The sequence below is a fragment of the Cupressus sempervirens genome, chromosome 9, assembly GCF_028749045.1.
Source record: "Cupressus sempervirens isolate cs-2001-9-10 chromosome 9, ASM2874904v1, whole genome shotgun sequence".
NCBI lineage: Eukaryota > Viridiplantae > Streptophyta > Pinopsida > Cupressales > Cupressaceae > Cupressus > Cupressus sempervirens.
This window is the reverse complement of record NC_143126.1, coordinates 412,630,760-412,650,966: the sequence shown is the minus strand read 5'-3', so window position 1 is coordinate 412,650,966 and position 20,207 is coordinate 412,630,760. Positions and strand designations below refer to the sequence as shown.

At 34.6% G+C, this 20,207-nt stretch overlaps 1 protein-coding gene across 1 annotated transcript in view; it reads right to left on the bottom strand.

The window, feature by feature from the left end:
* The window catches only part of EMB2444 (RNA-binding (RRM/RBD/RNP motifs) family protein), a 77,599-nt gene extending 62,818 nt beyond the window's left edge, over window positions 1-14,781 (bottom strand). Inside the window, exon 1 of the mRNA XM_089800401.1 lies at window positions 14,298-14,781. Coding sequence (XP_089656527.1) covers window positions 14,298-14,451 — 154 coding nt within the window. The 5' untranslated portion in view covers window positions 14,452-14,781. The remainder of the gene's footprint in view (window positions 1-14,297) is intronic.
* Between the last annotated feature and the right edge of the window lie 5,426 nt (window positions 14,782-20,207).

The window sequence follows — 20,207 nt, the reverse complement described above, 5'->3', positions numbered from 1 at the left end:
AAAATGGTTTGATATCTCATCTGATATCAAGAGTATTGGCCTCCCAGAATATCAATGATATTCACCAAGTACTCAAAAGGTTTTGATATCAAGATATTGGCCAACCAAAATATCAATGATATTCACTACATACTCGAGTAATGGCCTTCGGAATGTTGAGATAAAAGACATTCACCATATACTTCATTTGTTTGATCTCATAGTACAAGTTATTGTAAGATTGTCACCTTACAATAACTTTTGCAAACACAAGTGACATCATTTCGAAATCGTCACTTCCTCATTATGTACACAAGGGGGTAGGCCTATTAAAATCACAATCATGAGGTTTATTCATAAATCACAATCCTCTTAACTGTTACAATTTAATGATCAATGGAAAATCCATCTCAACATGATTTACTCCATCTGAATCAATATGAGTAAGATTATCGAAGGTTGACTAAATCACATCCTCTATTTGCTCCCTCTTTTTCAAGGTTGCCTCTAATAAGGTTGCCTCTAATAAAATGTTAGGCTCCTTGTGAATCTCAATCTCCCTCTTTTTCTTGCAATAACATTCTCAAAGGAAAAGATCAAGGCATATAGCTCTTATACAAAATAAAAAATAAAAAAGAGAGACTAAAATAATAAATAGTTTGCATAATAATATAAGATCATTTCAATAACATAGATAAATACAGTATATGTATATTCAATATGTTAATCTATGTCTCCTATTTATTATTTTCTCATTAATAAATGTATGTCCTCGATGCTTTCTCAATATACCAATATTCATTAAAAATATTTTTTAATTTATATAATGTTTTGTTACCACCTATGTTTTTTGTTATACTATCTCACATAATATAACTACAAAATAATTATTAATAAAGGCACATACTTACACTTATCGGATTGGTGCACGATGTCTCTTTCTCCCCTTACATATTAATAATTCAAGGAATTTTAAACAATTAAGAATAAAATCATATTCCACCATATATACTTACTTTGATGTGATCGGCACCCCAAACCTTACTCACTCCTTTCATTCGACGCTCGGACCCGTGAAGTGGTTATTCCATAGATTTGAATTCTAACTATTTTAAAGTTTTACAAATTCAACATTGACCATTCATGCGAAGAGAAGTCTGATATAGACAGCGACCATTGTATCAGGTCATTTTGAATCTTCTATGTTTAATGTTAAAGTTGAGCCCTCTCAGTGGAATTGTCGATTGATGCACTAATAAAATTGTGTTTACTTATTCATTCAACCCAACAAGTCAATTGGCCTCTTGGCAGATTTATGAGTTTGTCAAGCACACATTTAGACCCAACTCGGTCTAACATGACCCTCGTTAAATACCACAAACAACTATTCATTTGTCATGGGTTCAAAAGAAATGGTATTCCATAAATAGCTGCAGTGGCAGATCCATGCCCTAATTCTTATTTGCTGGTATTTGGCCATCCCTGGCGTTGCACAATGCAATCTTTAAAGATGTGGCTCAAATAACGTGGATTAACCATTCTGGATCCAAAATTCAAATTGTCGATTCCCTGGTTTTCAATTAAAGTGCATGCAGAAGGAGAATGGGAATTGAAATCTATTTCGAGAAACTTCTATAAACTCTACAATAACAAATCTTGAGATCCCGGAGCTCGGTTATGAGGGCAGTCTGATCATGAATTCAACTTATCTAAAAGCCATTTCATGAGAGGGAACAGATGATGCCTTTGTATTGTTTGAGCTACCTCCAGATAGCCCTTTTACCATCTCCTGTCTCAACAAATTCATGGTCATTCGTTGCAGATCAAAAGGCTCTTACTTTATTGCATAAGAAGTGAAGGAATAAGCATTAAGATGTGGAGCTTATTTTGTTTACATTTGCCAAGTCTTTGTTGTATTATCTCTTCATTTGCAGACTCTGTAAACAGTGACATAGAAATAAATGTATATCCCTTGTCCGACGTGCACTCAAATGACATGGTCTCAAACATGATTGCTGTTCCACAAAGTCTTTGACTTTTCTTCAATGTGTAAGTATGTAGTCTCAGATTTTTAATGGTCTTTATTTGTACATTTGCAACTAGGCTCTAATACCATTTTGAATTTTCATGGATCTGATGCAAATGTATTAAGCACTGCCATGTTTTTTTGGTATGTGTGTTCTAAATGCATCATCTTCATATATATATATATATATATATAGGCCATGAATAGACATGTCCCATAATTAATAATAATAATTTAATCTCACATATATATAAAATGTATGTATGTATATATATATATATATATATACATTTATTTATTTTCTAAGTTGCCGGTTCGGATTCCGATTCGTATGTGGGTTCAAGATTCGAGTTTGGCATTCGCTCAAAAAAAATTGGGGCTAAATTTGGGTTCATTTTGGGTTTGAATGTACAAGTTTTTATATATAATAAATATATTATTATAATCATTAAGAGTCAAGACAATAATATGATATACTATTATTATATAACTAAACAATATATTATAATCATAATATAATAATAATATATTAGTATTAAAATTATGGTCATATTAGTATAATTATATTATAACATTAAATTAAATAAATATTAAAATATTATAGTGTAAGAAATAATAATAAATAATTAATATTGGTCGACAATCACTTCCACCAGAATGAAGAACACAGAAAAGCTCCCTCCAAAATGGGTCCACATTAACTATAAGAGTTCTTTGTTCTGCTGAATAATGTCAATAACACCCATGCAACTGAACACCAAAGAAGCACAGCAAGGAGAGATGCCTCAAATTATATTTCATTTCAAGATTGCTCAAATAACCTGGCGCTGTATATTTTGGTTTCATTTAATACATATTATTATTCAAACAAGTGTGTGGTGGTGGTGTCAAGAAAGCAGAAATGAGAAAATGCTTAGCAGAAAATGGAAGTGTAAAAGACGCATGTTCCTTATGGCTTTTATGTTTCCTTAAGAAAACAATTATAAAGAATTCTCGTGCAAGCAGTAGAGACTAAAAAATTAATCAACTTCAACCAAAGTCGTCGGACATTTGGTCATCACTCTCCAAAGACTTCTCGGGTTCGAACGCTTAAAAGAAAAATTGTTACAAATAAACCTAAATTTTGAGCAGGGTCCCTTTCATCGAAGTGCAGTGAATTTACCAATAAAACAACGAATTTGATCGAAATTCGAACTGCATTCGACTACTACCGATTTTGCCTGTAGGTGAGAGAATACGGTAACTTTGTTTATTTTTTCCACGTATAATAATGACCTTATATCTCAATATAAAGAACACACATATATATCAATTATATCTCATTTATAATTATATATAAGTTTATCCAACTAAAGTTATCAACATCAACAATAGTACCAACCTAAATCGCTCCTCATATTTCACTTCTATCATAGTTGTTTGCTCATCATCTTGTACACCAATTCAAATTGGTTGTCCAATTATGCTTATGGTGGCTTGTTCATAATTTGACATTTCATCCTTAATAGGAAGGTCAAGCAATTCACCTCCTCATGCTTGGTAGTCTCATAAATTCGGCATCTTCCCGGTAGGGCAAAATGAGACTTATTCCTTGGGTGCAAATATTCATTCTCCTCCTGAATTTGAACTATATCTACTAGAAGATTGTAGCGACAACAAGAAATAAGAAACCACTTCTCATTCATTAAGAGATCTTTCTCTTTGGATTTTTGCATTTTGCATTTTTCAATTTTTTTGGATTTTTTACCTTTTTGTTTTTTGGGGGCCTTTCTGATATATGAGAGATTTAACATATCTCTGATTTGACATTTGAAAGTTCATACAAGTTCCAACCAACTGAACCTCTTTTCTTGATGTTTTTGATTATGAAATGAACGATTTGATGTCCACGCCCTCCTTCTAGCACCAATTCTCGTGGATGTGTGTTTTATGACCTACCAAAAGTAGAATAAAATATTAACTATCTTATCCTCTCTAGATCAAAACTCGGTGCATGCTAACATTGTAACTAAGACCACACAACTAACTTCTAAGGTTCCTTCTGGGTTGCATAAGCTCAATGGTAAATGTGATATATTGGTATCATGAGGGACCTTACACAATGTTCCTCAAATTGACTTCAAACAATACTCACTACGAGAGCTTTCAAATGATATTGCAATAAAAGTAGTTTTTCTTGGTTTTTTTGCAAATATGCAGAAAGTAAAAGAAAGTAAGGTGGAGGAATTCTATTATACTCCTATGAACTTGAAAGATGAATACTGTAACAATAAAGTCTACCAAACATTGTTTTACCAAATTCAACAGCTAAGCAAAGTTAGTGTAATCTTCAAGGGGTGTGCAAAGGGTTTTTTTTATCTCAATGAATACCATCATAATGAACAATATGCAAGTGTAGTTTACACATTAAGGCTCAAAACCAAACTTACACTGCACTTAAAAATCACTTAAGAACAAAAGGTATGAACAGAGCGACTTCATCACAACAATACTATCAAGCACATTCATCTAAGCGATTGAAAGTAAATTGTAAAGTGTAAACTAAATGAGGGAACAAAGAGAACATGCAAGCACTAAGACGCATCATGAAATCACCAAACTTCAATGACAACTTTATTAGCTCAGTAGCTCATAAGCACCAATCTCCAACTCCCATCTTTTGCAAAAGAGAAATAAGGCCTTTATATAGCTCCCAAATTACGATAGGTGGCCAGAATTAAAACAAAATAAACGGCCCAAATTTTGCCACCTCAGTCCTAATTAGGGCTTAGGAAAGAAGAAAGAATTTGCAATTAATGAGTAGGTCCACATAACCAATAGAAATGCAGATGTCCAGCAAGGTGGGGGTAGTAAATGTCCACTACATAAGTCCACTTGCAGAGTGAGGTGAAATGAATACCCAAAATGCATTAAATGTTGTCTTCCAAAAATAGCTTGTCATTTATTCATTCAACACAGAAAATTAGGACATGTCAACTTTGGAAGGTCATTGATTGCCATTCTTGTTGACAATTTTGTCCTCCTTGAAGTCTTTCACACTCGAATTGGGCTCAAGAACTTGAATGTATAGAATTTAAATTCTTCCTCTCTTCAAAAAATTTCTAGATTTTTCTCTCTACAAATGCACCTCTTCGTTCTTAAAAAGTTCAAGCCTTCTCTCCTCAAAAACTCTCTCTCCAAAATTCCATCCTAGGCACATAACTAAAGAAGGTGGAATTTCTTTTCACATAAGCACATTTCTACTTGCATACCTCGGATTTGTGCCCAAGGCACATTTAAGCACTATAGTACAGGAGATTTTCAGCACATATATAAATTTCAGCACTGCTGGAGATTTTCAGCACTTAAACAAGTTTCAATACTGCAAGAGATTTTAAGGAATTAAAAGAATTTCAGCACTATAGGAAGTTTTCAGCACTTAGACAAATTTCAGCACTGCAGGAGGTTTTCAGCACTGGAGGAAGTTCTCAGCACTTATACAAGTTTCAGCAATGCAAGAAAATTTCAGCACTGCACGAAGTTTTCAGCACTCAGGAGGCTTTCAGCGATTAGACAAATTTCAGCACTTAGATAAATTTCTACTGACTCCTCTCCTTTCTTTGAACTTGGGCTTCATGGATTTTGTTGCTTCTCCATACATCTGCATGCAACACTTACCCCTTTTTTGCCCATTTCCATGCTTTCCCAACTCAGCTCATTTGTATGCTTTCCCAACTCAACTCACTTGAATTGCTTTTCAACTCGGCTAACATGCAATCGCTTACATTGCTTTGCCAACTCAGCTCACTTGCATTCATTTGTATTGCTTTACCGCAGCAAAGCTCACTCAATTATTGAACACATCCCCTATATAAATTATTTGCCCTATTCTCAAACCTCCATAGAAATAAGTAACACACTGCTCACTAACCCCACTTTAGTGTTTTTTCACTTTTTAAGCTGCTTTTCCTCCTTTTGATGCTATCATGGACTACTTTTTCAAGGGTTCTTTTTTGAACTGCTATTTAGGGGTGCTTTTAAGACTGTTTTTTCAAGAGTACTTTTACAAACAACTTTTCTGGGGGCGTGTTTTTTCAAACTGCTTTTTCTGGGAATGCTTTTTCTAGGAAAGTTTTTTCCAAAAGCCTCTTTTTCAAGGATACCTTTTAGACTGCACCATCTAATCGCATATCTGGATACCCATTTGCTCCCTATTTTTCTGTGCTCAGTTGCCTGAAATGACTTGCTAAAAATTAACTTACTATTAAAAGTTAGTACTTCCAAACTCGAAATAAGGTAATTCCAGGAAGCAATTAAACTTAATAAAAATAGCATGTGAAAACGTTCAAACTTGAGTACAATTTTCTCTAAGAGCTCAATTCCTTCTTATACTTCACTGACAAACACACAATTACCATTCTAGACATAAAACGTGGACAAACTTTTCTTCTAGACTTAGCGAATTTCACCGATTCTCATTTGAAACACGGGGCACCTTAGGTGACTGAGTCAAAAGCTACCAAGAACAGAGGCCAAAATGACAAGGCCTACAACAAAAAGAGGGGGTCCCCATTTGAATGAGGTTATGTGTAAAAATATCACAATCTTACAGCCTACAGCCATTGTCCAGTCTTGCATTTTTTGTTGCAAATTAATTAAGATATCGTTATTCTATCATGTTTCTTAAACAAACTACCTCCACTATTGGCATCACCTAAGCTGAATCTTGGTCTACTCTCTCCCTCAAATTTATTTTTTCTCTCATAAAAGGTATATTTTGGGGAATAGTTCCTTTTGTGAAGAACAAATTTCCTAGCTTGTGCACATGAATGCCTGACTCACTTTGACTACAAAGCTCTTGAAGGTATTTGATGAAAATCGAGATTTGCCATTCCATTTCATATTGGAGTGCCTTGTTGATCTATCCCACCAGCTATGCCTTTCTTTTGGCTTCTTCCTTAGACATCATACTGCCTATGTTTTTGAGCCTCAAACTTGCTCTTGGGAATTGTCGATATGTAATTTTCATTGATTTTGCAACAGCATGGCTTTGACCTTGCAAATTTTTAAATTGCAAATCCTTTTCAATCTTTTAAACAGCTTTGGGTCTCCATCAATACTTTGAGAAAGAAATAATGCCAAGAGATAGATAAAGTAATTCAGAAACTGTTTTCTGATCATCCCAAGCTTGACGACAGCCTTCCCTCTTGTTTTTGTAACCCTGTGCAAGAATGACAGTTTTGAGGGGCACAAATGCAAAGTAAAGCATTTGCATTCTGCCTAGGAGTACATCCCTAGATTAAATTTTAAGCCCACACAAGTAGAGGAGTTGGCTTGGCCATGGATTTACTACCCATTGGTTTTGAGTTCAACTCCAAGGCTTTGATTCACCCGATGAACATGGTTTGCAAGCAACTACATACATCCCCAAGGCACTAGTCTCACCCCTCCTTGAACCCCAACTTGGCAGTAGCTAAGACAAAGGTAAGGCAGGTCGGCTACTGACCTGGGCCGCAGGAATATCTCTAATGCATCAAAAAACAAAAACAGTTTTAAGGCACACCGTGACACCCCCTACAGGGCAGGCGGGAAACCAAGGAGGAGGACATCCCATCTCCATAACTATAACAAACACTCCCGGTTTTATATTTTTGAAATGTTTCCAAGTGTTTGATACCAAAGTGGGCTGTGTGCTAATTGTTTGTTTAGTTTTCAGCTTGTATTCGTAGTCTCATTGCAATGATCTTTAGAAGCAATAATCTAAGTATGCTAGAAGAACAAGTGCATTGATTCACTAACACATCTAGTTACTATGCAAAACCAGACTTCAAAGCATAAAGTTAGATTTTCATTAAATTGCATACCTGAAAAGTGCAGTTTTGAGTGTGATTACAACAGCAACATCATTGGAAGTTTGATCCCAAAACCCTGCTACAGCAACCTTAAGATTAATGATAAGTTTTTTCATTTTGGTTCATATTATGCTGATGGCAATTCATATATTTTATAAATAATAATCTATACATTCTCAGATGCTTTTCAACTCGGTCGGCCAGTCATCTCTCCTTTAATTTCAGCAGTAATATTTGTACCAGTACATGCCTCAAGACAATGAAGGGTCGTTGCTATGGAATGGCATATACATCACTTATAATGGCAGAATCTTCATTGTCAGGAAAATGAAGCATCCATCTCTTCAAGAGGAAGTCGAGTTCATTCATCAGGGTTGTATTCTCAGACTTCTGATATTACTGTTTTCTATTCTTTGTTTTGCTGCAATCATATGCATGTGGTATTCAATTTTATTGTCTGCAGATTCTCAGAAGTTATGATCATTGCTTCAGTTGGGCTAGTTTTTTGTACGAACCGTAAATCAGACTTCTCTTATTCATAAATAACATGATTTTGTGTGGCTGGGTTTTTCTCCCTCAAGTTGGAGGTTTTCCCAGGATAATTTATGTGTGTTTTGTTCTTTATTTTTGTTCTGTGCTGCGTACTTTCATTTCTGGTATAAAATCAAAACATCCCATCTCCATAACTGCAAGAATCACCTTTGATTTTATTTTATTGAAATGTTTCCAAGTTTTTGAGACAAAAGTGGGCTATACACTAATTGTTTGTGTGCTTTTCAGCTTGTACTCACACTCTCATTGCAATTTCATTTAGAAGCAATCATCTTAAGCATACAGGAAGAATGAGTGCATTGGTTCAATACTACATCTGGTTAAACCAGATTTCAAGGCATAATGGTAAATTTTTATTAAAATGGACACCTGAAAAGTGCAGTTCTGAGTGTGATTACAACAGCAACCTTATTAGAAGTTTGATCCTAAAACCCTGCTACAGTAACCTAGACATATGAGAAGGCAATGGCCAATTTTTATGAGGAAATCACCAACACTTTTTTACCCTTTTCAACTGGTCCAGATCTGCCTAATTCCATAGATGCCTGTGCAATGATATTTTGCAACCCATGCAATGCAATAAATAACCACACTTGAAGGACCAAGCTGGGCACTGCCTTCTAGGGCCAAATCTGAACTAGAAAATGCCAAAACTCTTGCGTGATACATCAATACTCATCACCTAGAAGCACAGTATTCATTTAGCCAATACCCAAAAGTAGATTTAAATATCTCCAAAAGTTATGATCAAAACGTGTTTCAGCCACCTTGAATTAATCACTACCAGAAATCTCTTAATAAACTCCAAAACACTATAATTGTAACCAAAAAACACTGTAAGCCACTCCAAAATTAAAGACATTCACCAAAAAACTGAAAACTGCGCACATCAAACTGCAGGCACAAAACCCACATCAAAACATGCTAAAAGTCATCATTTTCATTTCACACCCCAAAACTCACACCATAAAACTTCAAAATTTGATCTTCTAACAGAAACCAGCTTGAGTGGGTCTTACACCACCAAAACCGGTCCCAGCTGAGGGTTTTCGTCCCCAAACAAGAAAATTGTCCTCCTATATAATCTTCCCCTATGTAAGTTCTTAGAACTATGAGAGTAGTCACTTGGATTTGGAGAACATAGATTTGTAATACCCCTTATATCATAATAATAATCTTGATCAATTTGTGGTATACAAGTTATACATTGATACCACAGGGTCTTTGTATGAATATGACCTCTCTATGTAACTTTTACCTTGATGATTAAGGGCGTTACTCTACTATTTCTGATGTAGGTCTATAAGCCATGAGAATGATCTCCTTATCCTGATCACTCATCTGATCTGCTTCATGATATGTGTTCTAAGGACGCCTATTTCTTCCATGCTGTGTCTGATTTGGCTTTCCCAAGAATGCAAGGGTACTCCTATCAATCTTGTAAATACTTCCAATGTATCAATGCTTGTCAAGGCCACTGCTCGCCTTCAGTGTTGTGTCTGGCTTTACAAAGAATGCAAAGGTACTCCTATCAATCTTGTAAGATCTTCCAATGTATGAAAGCTTGTCAAGGCCACTGCTCACCTTCAGTCAATCTGCAAGTCGTTTAAGGTATACAAATAAACAATACTTATTCGATGATGTTGATTTGGCTGGTCGTTATCTTCTCTATCTTCCTTGTTCTCTGATTTTAGCCCCCACCTATCCCTTTTTTTGAGAGGACATATTTGATCCTCATTAAATATCCCATAAGATTGAAGGGTTGTAAAAGCCAAGAGACATATCTCGTAAATAGAATGCACTTTTTCATTGTCCATCTATTAACTTGATACCAATCTTTACTAATTAATAGCAATTCAACTAGTCACTGTAGTACCTCTTTATATGTCAGACATAAACCCTGCCTTTAATTGTTTCTCCTTATTAACCACTGATTAAATATGTATGAAATCGATCCTTGCTATCAGTTCAATATACAGGTTGGTATTAGTTATTTATAAATTGCTGATCTGTTATTAATCTGATGGTTTTAGTCAATGCTGAGCTGTCATACCCCAAAAACATTCTTAAGTAAAGTGCTATTTTTTCATGCATATAAATCATTCCTATATTTTTTTTGCACTTTTCCCAACAACTACAATCTTCTTTGCTTGTTGATTATAGTGCTTTTTCTTGCTTCCACATAGTGTTCATATCCATCTGTGATGGCCCGTATTTCTTACAATAATTGTATCGCTGCTTCATGCTCATCAATAACTTTTGTGTCATAGAGACCCGTATGTTTCCTTATTTTGCTGGTGCTACCAATTTATTTTTAAATAGGTATCCTTAACTGACTTATTAGATCTCTTGTATGTTTGGCTTTAATTAAGATGATCGTAATCTTATTAATGCCATTTTTTTAATATTTATTTATCTTGATTTCGATTTTGATTTTTTATTTTTTGATAGATAATGGGCAGAAGCCTAGATTATTTATCATTTATTTATTATCATTTATTGAGATTAATTATTATTATTTATTAAGCTAGAGTATACTTATACCTAAGACCTCCTAGATAAGAGGCTCACAATTTACCATTGTGTTATAGGCTCTTGCCTATTTTTTATATTTAACTTTATTATTGGTTTATTATTAAATATTATTTCTGAAGGAGAATGATGTAATTATGGTTTTAAACCAGGGATATGACATCCTACAATCACTCCAGCAGCTCTTCGCTATGTTGGCAAAAACAAGATAATGAGAGAAAAAATCTTCTTCTTAATAGGAAAGGAGAGAGTTAGGGCAACACAAATTCAAAAGTCATTTTCCCTCCAACATACCACACCCCCTTTTGATCTCTTTTAACTAATTTTTGGCTCGTTATGTCTTCCTTCTTAGTCATCCACCCTATTTGCATTTTTTTAAATTGCAATTTTTTTAAAGCATTATTGTCTTTAACATTAGGTGTCCACTTTACAAAGCATGCTATCAGCTTTAAGTCTAGGAAATAAATTGGGCCCCATTTTAAAACAACTGTTGTCTGACTAAGACATAGGGTCCTTTTTCTAAGAGACTTTAAAAAGGAACATTTCAAAAGATTTATAAGGTCAATTAATCAAATAGCCCTCTAAAACCTTTTAACTCACCAAATATATAAAAAAGAGTTCTGCACTCTAAAGAACTAATTGCCCACTTACTTATACTATAAATAGTAAGTACTAAAAAAGCCCCCTGCTAAAAATCGAAAACCCATCAGAAAGCTTTAAAATCTCCTACACAAACTCAACCAGGACACAATGTCCATTGACCCAACCCACTTAGCCTACCGGGACTTGGAAATAGGCTAATGGATCACCCATTTAATTACATGCAAAGGTACAAGACCTTGTCCATCAAACATCCTAGACACATACGTTAACTGTAGGGATGAAACATGTACAACTCTTTTAGTATTGGGCTAAAAGTTCAATAAAAATGGAGCAGAAAACTTTGTTGGAATAACTATGTGATGACCCCTAGGATTTAATAATTAATAATTAATTGAAAAATAAAATTTATTAAATAAATAATAATAAGAGAATTTAATTAGTACATAATAAATTGATAATATAACACAATCTACCATTAATGCAATATAGTCTAATAGCAAATATAATAAAATAATATAATATCATATGTTATTGTAATAAATAAAATAATATTTGGTAATCAAATTTAAATATTAAATAAACAAAAAGAGTTATAGTGGCTTGCCACTTTTTCCATAAACAAATTATTACAAATAATAATTAAGACATAAATAAATAGATCAAATAATAACATTAACAAACAAATTATAATTACAAAATGATTTGAGCTATAGCATATATTTCAACAGCTAACAAAGCATCCTCTCTGGATTGACTATGAAGAAATATAATTTAATTTAGTAAGTAAAGAACAGTAGGATAGGAGGATTTGCAACTACAGATTTAGACTTGCCTCTTCCACACTAAGGAGAAGATTTTATACTAGTTCTTGCTAGCAATCTAAGCATATAGGGAATCGTCGGATTCACATTCGGCATCAAGTTGGATACAAACCATCATTGTTGCATTGAATATTTGGATAGCATTACAATACCATGAACATTGTTTGAGTATGATTATGACTGTTATAATCAAACAAATCGATATTTGGGCATTCTAATACAACTTCATTTCCTCCTCTTCCAACTTAAAGATCAGCATCGATATGAATGGAAGACCAATCAATCCATTAAGATCCATTAGGATATGTCATCGGCCAAACACAGAAGATCCATTAAGAATTCACATTTCATCATTTTCGTCTCATGTTGGGCGGGATTTTGGTTGCCCTTGGAAATTAATTCCAAGGCCTAGTCAGATCCCGATCAGATTTTGGAATTCCACATTAATGCACTTAATTTCTTCTCGTGTCTTTGCAAACACCTTTCAAACATGAGCTTTTTTATTTTTCTCTTGGTTTGATCAATGTTCTGCTCCACTTGTTCAACTTTACCTTTCTTTGCCAATCAATCCCTCTTGTCACATGTTGACCTCATATTTGATTGCAAAAACTTCGAAGTTTCATGCCATCATGCTCGGATTATGTTCACCATTTGATGCCTGATTTGCATTTCATGTTCTCATAAAGCAAACCTGCTATCAGGTTGAGTTTGAATTGCACGATTGGCTGATTGATTTTCACCTTTCGCTTGCAACTGTCTATTTCCTTTTTGGCTCCTTTCCCTGCCTTGTTCAGTCTTGTCATTTGCAAAACACTACTTCACTTCCCTCCTTCTGTTTGATCAGATTTTCTTCCTCACTGATTTAAATCAAGACCTTAGCCATCTTAATCAAAACACAATTCTTCTCCAGATTACCTTAGTGTCGCATGGCAGCGGCAATTCTCTAAGTTTGAAATCAAAGCAACACTTAGTTCTTTATTGAGCATTTTCATTATTTTGGAAATCCTGATTTGGTCAAGGCCTTGAGTTTTACAAGACAGACGAGTGAAGGACATCTGTTCAAAGACAACTCAAGATCTCTACTACGTGCTGAGCTCTCACTTAATAACTTTACTCACTCCCTGGTTCAAACTTGCAATTGGACAAGGACTTGCATCTAGAGCTGTTCAAACATAACTTATTCACTAGAAAACTTCAAGATTGTTGACAAACTAAGACATCTGCCCAATTTGCAATGGGCCAATGGTGTGTAAAGATCACAACACACCCTTTCCAGCAGGGGATCCATCAACTTCCGTTCTAGTCATGTCTAAGTTCAATCTATCCAAGTTGTCTATCTCCCTCTTTCAACTTTCAATGTTGTATTTTTGCTAGGTTTACAACAGTTATGGTTGGGTTTCTTTTCTGGGATCATAAAAGGGAACTCCTGTATCTTTGACACAGCTGACACTGAGATGGCAAAAATTGTCTACTTCAAAAGCAATATTTTAATTTTAATATTGAATGGAGGCATGGCATCTTCCTTTGTTTTCTAAAGCCTTCGAAACAAATGAATCTATTAGAAAATAGTAGGAGAAAGCCACTATAATTTGAAGTCACCATGATTCAGTCTACGATTAACATGTTGTCACCAGACGAATCTGACACCCAGCGTAATCACTTTCCGCATGTATGGCATCCATTGATGAAATACTCCTTGACAATGCTACCATAAATTGAGCTTGAGTTTTTAGCAAAATCCTCGACACGCCAAAGCTAGAGAACCCAATATGAATCTAGGCTAAAACCCGGTGAAAAGAAAAAGCCTATCATGGGTTTTGAAATACTTTACACTAATAAAAAAATCAGGAATCCCTACAAATTAGCAGCTCAAATTTTCAGCATCACTCATTTTATAAAAAATGCAGACAGGAAATAAATGGATAAATACTAAGAGATGTTTGAGTCCCTTACCGACGGGTCCTGCTTGAACGAATAATTCCCATAACAATTCTTCTGTGACTTGGGCATCCAAATTTCCAACATAAGCAGTGGCATCCTGATTCCTTTCAGCTGTATGTTGCCCGAGAAGATTGGCTCCAACACCTGGTGTTATTCTGCTGGTCATTTTGGTAGATTATAATATCTTTATTGCTAAAAGCCGCCTAGAACCTCCCCCATCTGTTGGTCTGAGTTAGGATTAAGATGTGAGCGTAGAAAAAGGCGAGATTTACAGTGGAGCTCAACTTATCAAGTTGGGGTTGGACGTTTTCAGTGAAATATATGCTCTGAAAGCCCCAATATTAGGGTTTTATGTTTTTCCTTTACAATAACACCAGAGCAAGTAAAATACAGAACTTGACTGTGACCCGCTGTGGGCGACTAGCACGACTGTACAATCACAGTTGTTCTATGCAATTTCATTGCTCCGACTACGAGCACATTATATTTTGCGAGTGCACCTGTGCGAAGAAATCGAGGCATTCAAATATGAGGAATTCAAGTTTTTTTAAATTTATTTTGTGATTTGAAAATGCAATATGGTTCCTATATTATTATTTTTTTAATTTCCTTTCCTTTTTCCTTTTTCTTTTTTTTTTTTATTTCCTTAAATTTATGTTAATCATTTTTAAAATGCAATACGGTTCCTATATTATTGTTATTATTATTATTATTTATTTCCTTAAATTTATCTTAAAAATTAGAATTTAGAATTATTTTATTTTATAATTAATCAAAAAATTATTTTTCAATGTTAAAGATTTAAAATTTAATAGAGATTTATTTATCAAACAAAAAAATCGATAGAGATTTCTTATTTTTATTTAGAATTTTATTTATTCATAATTTTAAAAATATATTACCTATATATATAAAAAATGATAAATATTTTATGGAGAATATTTATATCTGAAATAGATCTACATAATTATCTTAAAAGAATCTATACATTTGAATGTTCTATATTTTTCAAATGTTAACAAACAAAAATATATTCTTAAAAAATTCAGTATTTTTTTATAAGTATTGATAATGTTATTTATCCAGATAGTAAACAATACATTTGTGAAATCGATAAATCATAAAATATAATTACATATTGCTCAAGATTTCATGTATACAATAAAAGGAAAATCTACAAAAGTAGATGCAAAAATGACCTAAGGTGGATACTCAAATCAAGCAAAAATATCTAGACTTAATGTGGAGTTCAAAGTAAAGGTGTAAAAAATATTTAAATATCTTGACACGCAAATCTTTTGATTTTATTACCTATTCCCATACTTAAATTACAATTAAGAATAGTTATTATAATAGCACTTGCACCTTTGAAGGGTGCAAGGGTTACACTTATAGTGTTATATCTATTTACTACTGTTCTATAGATGCAAAATAGCTACATCTTATATCTATTGTCAATCATTTTGGGTGAGATTGCTTTATTTTTCATTTAGTTGTATATGTGATTTTGCATTTTACATACCTCTCAAAGGTAAAAGCAGGTTGCATATGGAGATTACTTAGAAACTTTACTCTTGAAATAGTTATAAATGGCATTTCCTATCTCTCTATTTTGCCAATGTCAATTGTTGCCTTCTACATCATAAGCCCTTGAAATTTATCTATGGTAATAGCCCATGACATGGTGAATGGGAGTTGGCTTCAACTTCCTAATGTGATGGGAACAATTGGGACGATTTGAATCATGCTCACTCCATGATGGCCCACGATATTTATCAAAACGTATGACAATATATGTCACACCCCGCTCAACAACCCAAGAGAAACTAACCTATTATGTTACAATGTTTACTAAACCATTTTTTTCAAAAGTTTATACAAAATCAAGATAACACTAGAAAATTTGGATTACATTTTTGAAACAAAGGCTGGATTACAGATCGAATTAAACAAAATCCAAATGATGGTGTTAAAAGAAGGGTGTGATGATTTCTTAATGGCCAAGGAAAAAAGTTATGCTTTTAGACTACCATGATATTATAAGCAAAGAGAAGACATTTTGGAGACATAGATCAAGAAATAAATGGCTTAAAGAGGGGGACAAGAATTCGTGATTCTTCCATTTCACCACTCTCAAACACAGGGCAACCAATTGCATAACATTGTTAATGAGTAATGGCAAAAGCTTGAAGGAGGAAGATGATATTAGATTGGCTGCTAGGAGTTTCTTCACCCCTGGCAGGTAGATTTTGGATTTGATCTCTCTTGTTCATGAAGTCCTTCATTCTATGATGGTCACAAACAAGGAAAGCTTTTTCTTAAAGTTGGACCTTTCTAAGGCATGTGACAAGGTGCATTGGAATCTCCTTTTCAGAATCCTCTTTTCGTTTGGGTTTAATGAAAAGTTTTACAAGTTGATTCTTCAATTGGTCTCCTCAACCTCCTTGGCGATTTTGGTGAATGGCTCCCCATCTTCATTCTTTAAACCTTCACGTAGCCTAAGGCAGGGGGATCCTCTTTCCCTGATCCTCTTTGTCATAATTGTGAAAGGATTGGGGAGGATGGTCTTGGACAAGATCAATAGCAACATGTTGCAAGGTATCAAACCCTCTTCAGGCCCAGAAGTTTTCTCTCATTGCTAGTTTTTTGATGATATTATCTTGGCGGGTATGACTACCATTAAAGAAGTTACTATCTTAAAGGAGTGCTTGAATAGCTACTACAAGGCTTATGGTCCACTTATCAACTAGGTTAAAAGAGTTCTGTTCTTTATCAACACTCCCCATGGTAGAGAAAGAAGGATTGTTGACATCCTTTCAGGTGAAGTTAAAGAACTCTCAGCGATATACTTGGGTCTTCCTCTAGGAGCCAAAACTCTAGACTATTTCTGGGAAGTTGATCCGGTGGATATTTTTAGTCAAAATTGAAGTGTCTTATTTCTCTCCAGAATTTGCACCATCAGAAAGATCTCGGTGTCCTGATTCCAATGCAACTTGAACGGACAAAAACAAAGTTTGGATGAAGAAGTTACACCCAGTCAAAGTTTTGGTCAACAGGTAGACCAGAGGGCTAGATAAGGGGCAAAATTGGACCATCTCAAAAGTGGTCAACAATGGGTTTCAAATTAAAGATCTCATCACAAGCTTTCCGACGGCATTTGTTTCATCAAAAACGGACTTCATATGTGAAAGTTACAGCAGTTTGAATTTTGGAGGTAAAAATGTCATTTGAAAGTTGATGACGTCATGGTGGCAATTTTAAATTTTTAAATAAAAAAAAAAAAAAAAAAAAGGTTAGGGTGAGATTCGAACTCCTAACCACCCCTTTGCTAAAATAAGGCATGGTCGTTGGGCCACGCGGATTATTCATTACATAAATGTCAAAACTTCTATTTAAATTTGAGCTAGTCGCCAATTCGGTTGTCAAAAAGGTGCCAGCGGGGGTTGAACTACCGACCCAACACCTTTCAAAATTAGCTATAACCGTTGCACCACGTGCATGTTCTATGAATGTGTGATTTCTATTTAAAGTTTAACAAATGGCCCGCTCCCCTGTTAAATAAGGAATGTGGTTATTTTGTTAATCTTTAACCACCCTAATTTGGTAAAATGCCAAAATACAAAAATGTAAAGAGGGCTATTTCGAAAGGGGGAGTTTGTTCAAGGCCTATAATTAAATATTTTTGTTTTGGCCTAATTTAAGAAAAGTTGTTGTATAAAAAGGGGAAGAGAGTGAGTGTTTTTCACTCATAATTTTCAAGAGTCTTTTTGGAGGAGAATTTTGGCCAAGTATTCTTGGAGGCAGATTTTATTCTCTTCAAGTGATGATTTATTGAAATAGGCATTGTGACAGAGAGGTCTTGTAAGGAGATTTTTGTACCATTCTTGTATCTCGGAGTTTTATTGCTACCGAAGTGCTCGAAGGAATGGTCTTGGTACTTTGTAATTGATTTTTGGAGATTAATCAGAGCGATCGTACTCTATTGGAGCTGACCCGGAGACGTAGTCACATTTGTGGCAAACTCCAAAATCAAACTGTGTTTGCACTTTCTATCTTCTTCTCTCTCTCAATTATGTTTCTCACCTTAAGTTTTGATGCATAATTCCATTTATGTATAAATGTATTAAGACTTCCACTTATTTTATTTTATTTAAGCATTCAATACTGCAATTAGTCTAGATTCGTCCATTAGATCAAGTGGTATCAGAGCTCAATTGACTATTATTACAGTTGTTTTCTTGAATGCTAACAAGATCTAGGATTCAGAGGATGAAGGCAAGCTTGAAGAATATAATCCTGAGATTAGGAAGCGAAAAATATTTTTGAAGATGTCTATTTCTGGAATGGATGTTCCTGATGAGATTAGTGAGAAGGAATTTCGAAGAGCATTCCTCGAGATGAAGGCTAAGGTGGACATTCTTCTCCAAGAGAGACACGAATGACAATTGCGAAAGGCAAATAAGGCTAAGAAGAAGGAGGAAGCAAAATCCTCATCAAAGGATGACAAAGCCAAAGGATTAGGAGGTGGTAGTGACCCTCCTGAACCTATGTCTCCGTCTCCATCATCTTCTCCTTCTTCTCCATCTTCTCCTCATTCTACTTATTCTAATCCTTTCAAGAGTGGGTATAAGCCTAAGATCAAACTGGATGTAAAATTTGACTTGCCTAAGTATTGTGGTGAACTTGATGCTGAAAAATTAGATGATTGGATTCAACAAGTAGAAGTCCACTGTAGAGTCCAAAACCGATTAGATGATGTTGATAGGATTCAATTAGCTACTCTTTGGTTAAGAGGTACAGCTTTAACCTAGTGGGAGAGTAAGACTAAGGCAGAAGTTTCATAGCATGGTAGAGTTAGTTTAACTTGGGAAGAGTTTGTTAATGCTCTTAAGAAGCACTTTTATCCCCTAGGACATATGCAACAATTAATGATGGACTGGCAAATGTTTAGACAAGGGAAAGATCAAACTGTCCAAGAGTACACCCATGAATTTAGGAAAAGGGCTATTGCTTTAAATGTTTCTTTGTACAACTAGGATACTTTGTTGAAGTACATAGGAGGTCTTCATTCCTACCTTAGGCATTCTATTTTGGTATTGAACCCTTGTAATTTGGATGAAGTGTCGGTTCAAGCTACACACTTAGAGTCAAGGGGTAAAGGATCATTTATTGATAACTTTGATAATGATGTAAAGAAATCTTCTAAGAATGTAGAGACAAAGAAAGGAAAGAAGGCAATTACAGTCAAGAAGGATGAGAAACTTTCCTGCACTCATTGTGACAGGAAGGGTCATGATGAAGAACATTGTTGGAAGTTGCATCCTGAGTTGAAGCCTAAGTGGGCTCAAAAATTTGATCAGAAATAGAAAGGTAAGGAGAAAATAGCAAATGTTGTTTTGGATCTTGGTTTAGATTCAGATGATGAGACTAAGATAACAGCTATGGGTTTGAAAGGTAAAGCTCCTATTTCTAGTGTTTTTGTTGCTAGTTGTGCTTCTACAGTAAATGATTTGTCTGAAGATAAGAAAAGGAATGAGCTATTTCATTTAAGGGTTGTTGCTAAGAACACTAAAATTGATGGACTCACAGATAGTGGTTCTCAAGTGAACTTGATCTCTGAAAGTATTGTAAGAAACTAGGGATTGAAAACCACATTACATAAGAAACCTTATCCACTAGGTTGGATTTGTGAAAATGATAAGTTGCAAGTAACAAGACAATGCTCTTTAAGGTTCACAATCACTAGTAAGTTTGTGGATGAAGTACAGTTTGATGTGGTTCCACTAGATATCTGTGGGATAGTGCTTGGTAGCCCTTATCTTTATGATCGAAAAGCAATTTTCTATAGGGAGAAGAATCATTATCACTTGTTTAAAGATGGAAAATAGTATATTGTGCATTCTCACAAGATTAAGACTGGTC